The 12,858-nt window shown below is 33.5% G+C and overlaps 2 protein-coding genes and 1 non-coding gene across 3 annotated transcripts in view; 2 read left to right on the forward strand and 1 right to left on the reverse strand.

Annotated features, from left to right (window-relative positions):
- The first annotated feature begins 3,163 nt into the window (after positions 1–3,163).
- TRNAA-AGC (transfer RNA alanine (anticodon AGC)) lies at positions 3,164–3,236 on the forward strand. Its single transcript has one exon. It is a non-coding gene; the product is annotated as a tRNA-Ala (tRNA).
- Positions 3,237–3,451: 215 nt separating this feature from the next.
- Positions 3,452–6,484, forward strand: LOC143620515 (uncharacterized). The gene is made up of 5 exons (XM_077092204.1): positions 3,452–3,504; positions 5,390–5,461; positions 5,555–5,721; positions 5,893–6,004; positions 6,085–6,484. Exons 1-5 carry the CDS (start codon positions 3,466–3,468, stop codon positions 6,301–6,303), a joined length of 609 nt encoding a protein of 202 aa, XP_076948319.1. The 5' UTR covers positions 3,452–3,465; the 3' UTR covers positions 6,304–6,484.
- LOC143620514 (putative galacturonosyltransferase 9) overlaps positions 4,076–12,858 on the reverse strand; it is a 96,857-nt gene continuing 88,074 nt past the window's right edge. The window contains exon 3 of the mRNA XM_077092203.1: positions 4,076–4,088. The gene's annotated coding sequence lies outside the window, so the exon portion shown is untranslated. The remainder of the gene's footprint in view (positions 4,089–12,858) is intronic.

The raw sequence follows: 12,858 nt of genomic DNA on the forward strand, positions 1-12,858 counted from the left end.
AATTACATTCAACATAATTATATTTAGCATATATTCTAATTTACTATACTATTAATACATGCGTTCCTTAATAAGTTTGGATTTTTCTTTTAAAAGTTTCATGATAATTATTTTTTATTTCGGTTTAATTTTGGTTTTTAGTTTTTGTTTGGTTTTAGTTTTTATAAATTTGTTTCGTTTCAGTTTTGTTACGGTTTGATTTATATATTTTGTTATTTTTTTTAGTTTTGTTTTAGATGAGTTTAACGTTATTTAGTTTTTGTTTGGGTTTTTAAAGTTTTTGTTTTTGTTCAGTTTCAGATTTATCGGTTTTAGTTTTTCAGTTTCATTTCGGTTTTTGTTTTAGTTTTATTGGTATTTGGTTTTATTTAAGTATTTGGTTTTGGTTTTGTTTTAGTTTTTTCAATTTAGTTTCGTTTTGATTTGTATTTAGTTTGTTTGGTGTTTGCTTTTAGTGTCTATTGAAAAATGAAAAAAATATGGAGGGTTTACAAATTAAGTAAAAGGTTCATATAACTTTCAACTGGGTTGAATTCAATGAAGTTTTATCTATATTTTTTTTATCTTTACAACCAGTAATAATAAATTTGCATTTGTTAGAAAGAATTTCAAAAGCTAGGAACGTTTTATGTGTTACCCTTCATTTTTCTTCTTAATCTTCAAGTGTGTTATTTCAATTTTCATTTATGAAAGTGGGTCATATTAGAAATTTTTCAATTTGCTTTGGCTTGGGCCAAAACGGGTCATTCTAAAAGGGTATCAGTTTAGTTCTGGTTAATGAGTCAATATAAAATGTATCGATTTTGTCTTGGTTTCAACGGGACTTTTTAAAAGCATATCGATTTGGTTTGGGTCATACCGGGTCAATTTTAGAAGATATCGATTTGGTTTGGGTTAAATGGGATAATTCTCAAAATGTAATGATTTGATTCCGGTCATAAGATGTCATGTTAAAAAGGTTTCGATTTAGTTTTGGTTCTTAAATACGCTTTGGGCATGCTTTAGTTTATTAGGGTGCAAAACTTTTCACATGAAATGCAAAAACAGTTTTCGTAGTTAGTTAGTCACTATGTTTGTTAGATTGACGTATGAATGTTTATGTCATCAACTGTGTTCCCGGTCTAGGAAGAAAATAAGCCCGAATCATTCTTGGATGCTTATCAAGAATCGTTCCTGGATACTTATTTTCTGATTTGCTTGCTTTCTAGACTAATGTTAGTGAAGTTTGTTTGTTTTCCTATGAATATTATTTTTTAAAGTTTATGTTTTAAAGTTTTAAATTTTCTTCGTAAACATTCTACTATGTAAAGTCATTCTTTGCAAGTTTATGTATTTCAATACTTTGCTTGCGTATGAATATGAATTGCAATTAAACTAGTAATACAGCCCACGCTTTGTGGCAGAGAGTTAGAGAGATGCTGGCAGGATGTACTTATTTGTATATCGATGGGTTCATATAGACCGTGTACGTTTAAGCTAATCGACATTTAAATAATACCAAAGACAGGGGTCCATAATTTTATTCTTAATTTAGGTAAAGCATAGTGTACTCGTTATAGTAAATGAAAGACAAAACTCAAAAATTTAATTGTTTGACTGAGCTCAATCTTGCACGTTGCATGAACGGGAACTCGGTTTACTATGAATATTTTTATTAAAGCACTTATATTAATCTTATTATAACATAGTATTATTAATATTATTATAGATATTAATAACTAAAATGATTTTTAGTAAATATATTTTATCATGTCTTAAAACTAATAAACATGCAACCAAATATTCAAGAGTCAAGAGGTTGGAAGACAATATAATATATTATTTGAAAAAGAAAATTGGAGTAAACTACCACGTTGAATTTAGTAATGATTTGCACACTTGTCATAAGCTAATAGGCTTATGCTATGAATAGTAGTTTTTTGTGAGTAACTACTACTTGCAAATTAATATATATATAATATCATATTGCTATCTCAAAAAAATATATTAAAAAATAACTTGTCATTTAAAATTATATGTGTTTACTTGACGATTTCTATATTTCCGTCCGTCTTGTACACGGGTCAATAACCTAGTTGCGTACTATAACAGCCGATCAGGGACGAGCAAATGATACTCGATTTTGGTACCTATTTGGTACCGACTTTTTGAGGATCGTGATCGATATAGTAGCGTTTTTTTTCAAATTTTTGCCTTCGATACCGGTATCACATTTTCAATACCGAGCTAATCCCAATAGCTGACGATGTTTCATTCTTTCAAGCTTTAAATAGAATGAAAGTGAAATTCCTTTGACAAGTTAAGTTAATAGTATATGCTCTTAAGTCTTAATAGCATTTTATCATCCATTTAGGAAATATATAATTACAAGATTTGCTTTCTAAACTCTGCGTACTTTCATTCTTCATATAATAGAATGGAAGTGAATTCGCTGGTTTTGTCTTTTTAGTGAGATTACAGTTATTGTGTTTAATGTTTAACAGTTTAACACCATATACGTTAGGCCGTTAGATATAGTTGCTAGATTAATATGTAATGATGTTTCACCCTCTTGGATCAATGTTGTGCACACCATTCCTGGACACTAGGTTACAAGAAGATGTTGGTTCAAACTTCAAACCTCGAAGACCAGAAAATACATAGAAACCAAAGGAATTTTAACTATACCTATGATTTATAACGGTACGCGTATTTAAATTTGAAAATAGACGCGTATTTAAATTTGAAAATAGAACATTTATTTAACAATGCTATAATTATTGCATAAGAATTATTGATAAATAAACAAAAAAAATAAAATAAAAGATGAAGTTCTTAAAAGTGGTAATCATGCCCGCAAATATGATATTTTTGAATCTTAAGTAGATTATCTATATTTTTTTTTAACAGAAACAATCTTGTAACATTAACAAATAGTATGCTTGTTAATAAGTAAATGTGTAAACACGAGTGGATATTATGTTTGCGATTCGTATTTTTTCAAATCACGTATAAATTATGACTTTGTTAACAATAAAGCATTGCTATTGGTGGGATATACTGAGTACGATGATGATGATGATGATTAACCATAAAGCATACCCTTCAGAGGATACATAAATCTCTAAATTTGAATGTTTCAGTTCATAGTTATTTTGTTTTTTGAAAACATAATCGTCACGTTGGGGATGTAGCTCAGATGGTAGAGCGCTCGCTTAGCATGCGAGAGGTACGGGGATCGATACCCCGCATCTCCACTTTTTTGTTTTCTTTCTTGGACTAAACTACCAAATTATTCAACGTAAAACTGTGTTGTCTTTTTGCCTAGACGACTGACTAATTGGGCTGTGAAGGATGCTTCGCCCATTCAAGTAAAGCCCAGGCCGGCCCATTGAGTGGCAAACTGCAACAACAGGCTGACTGACTGACTACAGAGCCAGCAGCGATTAGGGTTTTAGCCAGCGTCTCTTTCTCCGGTGACGGAAAATGTCTGGAGCAGCTCAGGCCTTCAGCGGCAATCTTAAGGTATATATATATTTCCATCGCTTTCAGTTTCTTTATTATCATTTCAAATTGACTGTAGTATTCAAGAGGAATTTGAATATTATTATTTGGCTGTTTATATTTTAGGGTTTTTAAGTTCCATGCCTTGCTACGCTAAGGACAGTCAATATAATATTGTCTTCTGTTTATAATCTGCAGCTTATTTGAGGATTACAAAATAATAACTATCATTTCTCCCACTTCTTTATCTCTGTGTATGTGTTATATGACGACTATATCTAATATCCAGCATCTTCATCATCTGTTTTTTTATCCAATCTGGATCACCTATTGAGAGGTTGGGGTGTGCACGTTCGGTTCAATTACTTGCTTCAACCGAAATCAAAGTCATTGGTTAATCTATTTTATAAATCAATCGGTTTTCGGTTATTCTGTTAGTTTGTAGGTTTTCGGTTCGGGTTGGTTAATTTCAGTTAATAACCAAAACCAAAGACCTCTACTTTATTAGTTATTCTGTTCGTACAACCTTCACTCCTATCAACCTGTACCCTGTAGCTGGTAAACAGTTAGCTATATTACCCAAGGCTAATGCTTTAAACCAACACCTTACTCATATAGAAGAATTTTGATTGCAACAGAAATAAGAAAAAAGATCCAGGGATTATGTCATTTTTTTTCTGTAATTACAAGTTTGTTCTAGGGCATATGTGAAGAGGGAAAAGATCTCTGCTTTATTAGTTACAGTTTGAAGGCACAAAAGAGGTTGATTCATCAGCAGAGGAATGGTTGAAAATGAACCAGATTTGACTGAAGTAGCTAAAATTTCAGTGCATGTTTTAGTTTTGTTAGGGCATCTGATTGTCGAACATTGTGCATCATTAACGGGTCAGCCGGCCATGTAGGAAAAAAGCTTGCAGATAACATCAAACTTCATAGTAGCATCTTTTTCGTCTATTTTTTTTAGAATTTAAAACAACTTAAAGAATTTTTAGGACGTAATAGATATTACTGAAAATTTGTTCAAAATTATGGTAGTGTAGCAAAGATAATTTGTTCAAAGCTCAGAATCACATTAAACAGTTGGTATTGTCCCAATTCTTGTGATATATTCTTCCAATTTGCATGGAACTTCAATTGCCAGAAATACAGTAGAAACTCTATAAAATAATACACTTGGGACCACCAAAATTTATTAATTAAAAGAGTTATTAATTAATCGATAAATTTATAATTATTAATTTATATATTAATTAATATTTTATTAATTTATATATTAATTAATATTTTATTAATTTATAGTAGAATGTTCTGACTCACCCAGAAGAAAATGTAGTTGCACAGTTGTTGACTGATGAAGAAATTATTGAAAGCGTTATTGGAATTAATAAAGATGATATCGATGAAGAAGATGATGAAAGTTCTACAATGGAGCCCCCTTTGCGAAACGAAGCTATTAAAGCGGCAATCACATTGAACAATTTCTTGTTGAGCTATGAGAAAACAACACCAGAAGTTCTTACCATGCTAAGGAAAATTAGAGACGAGATTCAAGGGGAAATTGATTTCAACAAAAAACAAAAGACAATTGAGTCATTTTTCAAGAAACCTTCATAAATCTTTCATGTAATATGCTATATATAAGGAATTATTAATTTATATTTTATATGGGGTCTAAAGAAATTATCAAAAATGTATTATCTTATAATTTTAGCAAATTATTAATTTAGCACCCTATCCCCGAGTCGGGACCGGCAAAAAATATTATCTTAGAGAGTTTATTAAATAATCGAGTATTAATTTATCGAGTTTCTACTGTAGTTGCTACAATTGAACTGTAGTTATTTTATAAACATGGAAATGGGGTTGATTATATTTATAGTATTTGACCCAAAACGACTTGTTGCAGAAAGCAGTTGCGGGTATAAGACGCATCAATTTGGAAGGATTGAGATGGAGAGTTTTTGATGCCGAAGGCCAGGTATAATTTGATCTTGGTATATGTAATCTTCAAGTGAAATTATCATTATAGTATTATTATACCAATAAAAGATTCTTAAACGTTTTCATGCAGGTTCTAGGAAGATTAGCATCACAAATATCTACAGTGGTTCAAGGAAAAGATAAGCCTACATATACGCCTAATCGTGATGATGGTGACATGTGCATTGTGCTTAACGCTAAAGATATTTGTGTCACTGGTAGAAAACTCACTAATAAGTATTACCGATGGCATACAGGGCAAGTATCTATCTATTTTCTTTTCTTTCCTTGTAAGTCTTTAACATTTACTGTTTGCATTCAGTTCGTCTAAAATCTGGTGGCACTAAACGGGTCATGTTTGCGGGTCGACCCTGGAAATTTTACCCAAACATGAGTACACAAATAATATCACATATTATTGGTTTACAGGTATGTTGGACACCTTAAGGAAAGGAGTTTGAAGGACCAAATGGCTAAGGATCCTACAGAAGTCATCAGGAAAGCTGTTTTGCGTATGCTCCCGAGAAATAAACTGCGTGACGTGAGTTTATATCAAACTTTAACGTTTTCTGGTTATGGTTTTTATATTTATTATTTATATTGTTTTATTGCGTGTTATAGGATAGAGATAGAAAACTGAGGATATTTACAGGCAGTGAACACCCGTTTGGTGATAAGTTACTTGAGCCGTATGTGATGCCACCTAGACAAGTTCGTGAATTGCGTCCACGTGCAAGACGGGCCATGATTCGGGCTCAAAAGAAAGCTGAGCAACAAGAAGACGGTAAAGCTACATACAAAGGCAAGAAAAGAGAGGAACAAACAGTGTTGACCACCTGAGTTTATTTACCAGTCAATAGCTGATGTGGAAGTCAAACTCGAACCATGTGAACCATAGTCTGATGATGGTTTAACTTCTGTCTTTTATTTGTAGGCCTTTTGAATGGTTATAAGTTTTAATGTAGACGCCGCGATTTGAATTCTACAGGCCGTTTCTTCTTGTTTAGATATGCTTGATTGTTTAAATAAACATGAACTATTTTTTTCTTTAGAACAATTTGTTGCTAGATGAACTTGTATACAAGCTCACGTGCCCACATGATACACGCAGTGTACTAATGGACTCATGGACATTTTGTTATGTACCTTGTTTAAAGATTAATATTTGCAAAGATGGCCTACGTTGGGTTATTTTTTAAAATAAAAACATATGAATTGGGGGATCTGTTGTCAAGGTGTGAACATGTACTGGGGATCTGTTGTGAAGGACAAGTTAGTTAGAAATCCCTTTCTACACATTAAACATGATGCACGAAAGCATGAACGTTTCATTACAAACTGTAAGCACGGATTCGCAAATTACAGGCCAATTTTCGGTCTTTTTGTAATTAGACTTAATTGCAGTTATGGTTCCTGTTGTGAAACCCAAAACGCAATTTTCAACTCCGTGGTGGCATTTTTGTAGATAAGACTCCCGTGGCGGTCCTTTTTTTGCACTTTGGGTTATCTGTAAGTTTTCCTGACTATTTGTCTGACCGGTGAAAAAAAGGGCAGAATGGTCATTTCGCGTCCAGGTCTCTATAAAAACGGTTTTCAACCCTAGGGTGAGCATAATATCGATTACACCTTGCCGATTCTTCAAAATTTCGTGTCGGTGGACTTTGATGTATCGTTTCTGCTCTGTATCTTCTTATCAGAGGCTGCTTACTTGTAATGGCCGGTGTACTTTGGAGGGCATGTTTACCCGAGGAGGAGCATCTTCCACGGTTCAACCCTTACTCTATGTATGGTTAGTATATTTCGATTTAGTGTAGAGGTTAATTGTTTAAAACTAATCATACCACCCAGTTAAAAATTGCAATTTTATTGGAACTACAGTGACGAGCATAACACACTTTTACAATTAAGGTTTTCCATGGAGGTAAATTTACTTCGTATCCTAATAGGGAATATGTAGATGGTAAGGTATCCTACATGATAGTGTTGATACTGATGATTTTGGAACTCATGTGTTGGAAGAGATGGTTAGGATATGCAAATGATGAGGTTTTTTACTTTCATTATAAAGAGCTACATGTGTGTCTGGATTGGGGGATTCACCCTTTGGGTGATTACAGTGACTTCCGGCCTATGTTGTGTCAAGTAAGGGCTGGCGTTAAGTTGATAGATACCTATGTTGAACATTGGCATTCTTGTATACATTTGGAGAAAGACAGAATTTTACAGGAAGTCATAGATTTGAGATCAGGTGTACAAAATACTATTGAGCAAGCACATTTTAACTCAGTTTTCTCATTTCCACCACCAAATTAGCCTTCATCTTCTGATGAAGGAGAGAAGGAAGATCAAGATGAAGGAGAGGAGGAAGATGAAGAAAGTGATGAAAATGATCCTGAGTATGTCCAAGATGAAGAGTATGATGTGCTAGAGGACAATCATGTAGTTGACATGAGTAAATTTAAGGCAAATGTTGATTATGATGTCAGGAAAATTGATGATGGTGATAGTGACATTGATTCTAATGGTAATGCTGAGTATGAAGATGATGATAATGTTGATGAGGAAGATGATTCTGCCACATCTTTGCAAAAGGTGATAGCTAGGGTAAGAAGAAGAAAACAAGTAGGTAATGAAGTTGTGACTTCTACAATTGCTGAATTTCCTTTCTATGGCTAACTTTTACTAGATTAGGATACCATAATAAAATGGTTAAATCTTTTGCAATTAAGTCAAAAAGACAACTTTATATAAAAAATGAAACTTGTAGGTATAGGGTTGTGTGTTTAGGTAAAAGCCCAACATCAGTATTAGAAAGGGGGGTATGTGGGTGGGGGGGGGGTTACCATGGAAAAAAAAACCCAAGAGGAGAAATTGAAATGGAGAAAATGAAAATGAGCCAAATAATGCAGGGAAAGGAGAGTCCAAGGGCCCAATTGAAAAATCTAAAAAATTCATTATACCCACTTACCCTTTTGCAATTCAGATTCAAGACAATCTGAGCAGCATGAATGGTGTGTGAAGACCATAAATAAAACTCATGACTGTGTATAAACAAGAGAACTTTGTTTGTTGACTATGAGTACTCTTGCCTAGGAGATTGAGCCGATTCTTGAAGACAATCCAAATATAGAGATGGTCGATCTACAAACCCTAGTTCATCAAAGACTCTAGGTACATGTTTCAATCCGCAAAATCCATAAAGCAAGGCAGATGGCTACAAAGAAGAAGGAATGAGATTATATATATATATATCAATATGAAAGCTGAGAGACTATTGTGCTGAACCATCAAGAGCTAATCCTGGTAGCACTATAAAAATAAATGTGGAGAATGCTCCCTCCGAAAGTACTACTAGGCAATTCAGAAGAATATACATATGTTTTGTCTCAATAAAAGAGGTTTAAAATGTGTGGAAGCGATTGTTGAACTTGTATGCTCAAATTACAATGTATATCATTGTTGCCAATGACATATGATCCTAATAGGTCACACATTAAGCAAAAAATCCATGAATATTTAAACCATGTTTATATATATATATACAGGGTTAGGTTCAAATAAGAAGTTTGATTTTCCTAAGAATGCTAGGAAGGAGGGTATTTTAGTCTAACACTTAAATATCAAAACCCACTTAATTTAATTTCAAAAACCCACTTATATTAATTTCAAAAACCCACTTACATAAAACCCAATTACATATTTACTCTCTACAACCACCACCACTCCACCGTCCACCGCCACCACAACCGTCACCCACCGCCACCACCTCGCCGGAAAAGTCCGGAAAAACACAATGGAAAACACTATGAAAAACACAATGAAAAAAACACAATTGTATGACACAATGTAAAAAAATACAATGAAAAATACTATTATATAACATAATTTTGTAAAACACAATTTGGTAAAACACAATTTGTAAAAAACCCACTAATTTTTTTTAAATTTTATATTACAATATGGTACTCATATGAAAGATAAAAAGAAACTCGTTATTATGGTGAATTTGTTTTTCAATAAAAATGTCGTAAAAAAAGTTATGGACGTTTTAAAATGATGGGGGAATTTGGCATGTGCCTTGCATGTGAAGAGAGAAAGTCAACAAATGTGTTATTCCTTTTATGCCCTTTACCTTGTGTTCACACTTGATTTCCCCCTAAACTAATCTCAACCCTCTATCTTAAAAATCAGTGGACAAGATTACTTCATATCCTTCCTACAAAAACTATACTTCCTATTATAACCTAACCCTACGCTGTAATTGATCTATTATAAAAGGAACTTATTATGTTTTTATACTATGTATAAAAAAGTATATAATACTTGCAAAGGGATGAGCTCGGTACCGACTGGTACCGGTACCGTAAATCCCGATCCCAAAAATCGTAAAATTTTGGTACCGGACCTGTAACGAAATATTCGGTTCAGTACTGGTACGAGAACGCTACTGGTACTGGTACGGTACCGGGACGGTACCGGTATTTAAGGTAAAATTCAGGAAATACTGGTATCGTACCGGTCCCGAAAACTCAAAACCTTGGTACCATTCGGTATCGACGGTACCAAATTGCAACCGATTTCATTACCGGTACCAATATCGATTTTGCTCATCCCTAACTTGCATATATCTTTCCATATGTATATACATATATGTAACAGAGAATACAAGTATTATGCATGCTCTTTACAAGTCATTTTTGTTGGAAGATTGGGTATAAGTGTGTGTGAATTGATGTCTCAAAATTGAAGTGGTAAAACTTTGTCCCATATCGGTTGGGGAACAAATTTAAGAATGATTTATAAGGAACTATTCTTACTACCCATTTGAAAATTTGTGATGTGTTTTACTACAACTCCTACCTGTGCGCAGGGGGGGGGTGCAAAATTGGGTTTCTGGACTAAAATCTATCGAACTCGTGTGTGCCTGTCAAAAACCCGGGCCCGCGTGTGGCAGTTTTTTGCATTTGTTTTTGAGAATTTGAATTCATAAACTGTTGGTCAATGGTTATTAATAATCATTATTATGTTATTGATTATTATTATTATTATTTCAGTTTCATATACTGCACTAATGACCATTATTCAGAATAATTACACTTTAATGGTCATTATTCAGTTGTTATGATCTTGTGATTATAAAACCAGGCCATATGCAGAAGTTCAAAATACACCAAAAACATACAGCTCTCTCTTCTCTCTGCAGTATTATTCTTGATTTCATTTCAGGCAAGTCGTCAAGTCCGGCAGCATGCTACGGCTATTTCCGAACCGGCGTACCCTAGGAACAGACTGCGAATTTGTTTAAGGGAATTGTGTTAAACATAAGCCTGGTTCATCGTTAACGCTTATTAATTCTATTTTATTGTTACATGTTGTAATACAGGAATACCAACAAACTTAAACAGATTACTAATTCTTAATGTATTTTTCGTTTCAGAATGTCCTAGCCCATAAGCAATGCTGTTTCCGCGATCGTCACTCCTGTTGTTGTTGTAACAACAGTTTGGTTGCGCCGCTGCTGAATGCAGTTGCTTCTCATGCCGAGAAATCGGAAAAATTCACCGGTGTGAATTTCAAACAGTGGCAGCAAAAGATGTTCTTTTATCTGACCACGTTGAACCTTGTGAGGTTCTTGACTGAAACTGTTTCCCATGTTGATGAAGGGGAAATGGATGCTCATTCGGTGAGCGCGGTTCAGGCTTGGAATCATTTGGATTTCTGGTGCCGGAATTATATTTTAAATGGTATAGTGGATGCACTGTACAATGTGTATTGCAAGGCCAAGACTGCTAAAGAATTATGGGAGTCTTTGATCCGCAAATTCAAAACCGAAGATGCTGGTGCTAAGAACTTCGTAGTGACTAAGTTTTTGGACTTTAAAATGATAGACTCAAAAACTGTTATGAGCCAAGTCCAAGAGTTGCAAGTTATTCTTCATGATGTTCATGCGGAAGGAATGTCGCTTAGCGAAAAATTCCAAGTTGCGGCTATGATTGAAAAGCTATGTCACACCCCGACCAAAGGCGGCGGAACATGCCAAGGTGTAACGATTGTCCATAAGCACATGACACTAATTAAAGTGACAGTATTTAATAAACTCATTTCATTTCACTACATCGAAAATGTCACATAACAATTATCCATAAAATAACCATAAACAAGATATCACAAAATATGGCAAATTTGATATTGTTCATTTTTACTAATATCCTAAGGTCTTTGATGTCGTTTTCTTCACAATCATAAATCAACCAAGATGCAAACCTGCAACATTTCATAAAATAAAGTTTGTCAACACAAAGGTTGGTGAGCAATTCATAAGTTTAATCATATTAGTATATAATAAAGATAGCCACAAAACTTGCATACGAAACGATAAATAAAAGTAGTAATTTGGATAAATAGATATTGCTAAACACATTAGCGACACCTAGCTATAAGGAGATGCCAAATAGTCTAGGATTTTATAGTTATCGTTAATTTCATTACGTTTACGACACCTTGCTATAAGGGGATGCCAAATAGTCTAGGATTTTATAGTTCCACCAACCAAAAGCGATAAACACATAGGCATATAAGCATAGAACACCAAATCGAGCAATTATTTAGGTAAAGTATACAACTACGTTTGTGGTTTAAGATTCAAATATAAGGCATTTTGTTGAATAAGTATGAAATGTCACCCCCAAAATAAAAGATGGAAAATGGGGTATGAAGTACTCACCTTCAAGTAGTAAACTTGAAAGATGATAATTTGGAGAATTGTCGGAACGACGAGTTTAACGCACAATGCCTAAAAAGAAAAGAAGTCTTGAATTTAGAAAGGTTGTCTTGAAGGTCTTTAAACAAAATAAATGTTGAGAAATGTAAATAATTAAAGTTCAAGGTTTAAAATGTAACTATTTAAGAATTTATAATAATAATCCTTTAAAAATGTAAGTTTGCTCGAAACCGAGTTAAAGTATCTAACTTTAATATTTACTCAACCTATGTTAAGTAATAAGGTGGGTAAAATGCAAGAATGCAAATCCCTTTGGAATAAAGATACTAAAATGGTTTTTTTTATCAAGTGTTCGGGTTGTCGGTTGTGTTCTTGATAATTGGTCAAACCCAAAGTCAACTTTCCAAAATATTGAATGTTGTGAGATAACTCAATAAAATTTAATAATACTTAACCAAGTATGTAGTTCCATTGTTTTAGAACTAACAACGCACGTTAAGCGAGTGTTCGGTTTTGTCGGTCCAAACTTTGTTATGAGATCAAGTTGGATCCAACATTTCCAAGTACTTAAGAAAATATTTAAAAATCAATTTGTAACTATTTTTAAAGAAATATACAAGTCTAGATGGCTAAAAAAAACACACTTATGTGTCTTAAGCAAGTAAGAATCGGTT

This window comes from Bidens hawaiensis, unplaced genomic scaffold (assembly GCF_021521415.1).
Source record: "Bidens hawaiensis isolate Kalapana, Puna unplaced genomic scaffold, B.hawaiensis_p1.1 tig00002572_1, whole genome shotgun sequence".
Lineage (NCBI taxonomy): Eukaryota > Viridiplantae > Streptophyta > Magnoliopsida > Asterales > Asteraceae > Bidens > Bidens hawaiensis.

Coding starts and splice junctions, on each gene's coding strand:
- LOC143620515 (XM_077092204.1), top strand. CDS start 3,466: ATGTCTGGAGCAGCTCAGGCCTTCAGCGGCAATCTTAAG. Junction 5,462..5,554: donor TTTTTGATGCCGAAGGCCAG/GTATAATTTGAT, acceptor GTTTTCATGCAG/GTTCTAGGAAGATTAGCATC. Junction 5,722..5,892: donor TATTACCGATGGCATACAGG/GCAAGTATCTAT, acceptor ATTGGTTTACAG/GTATGTTGGACACCTTAAGG.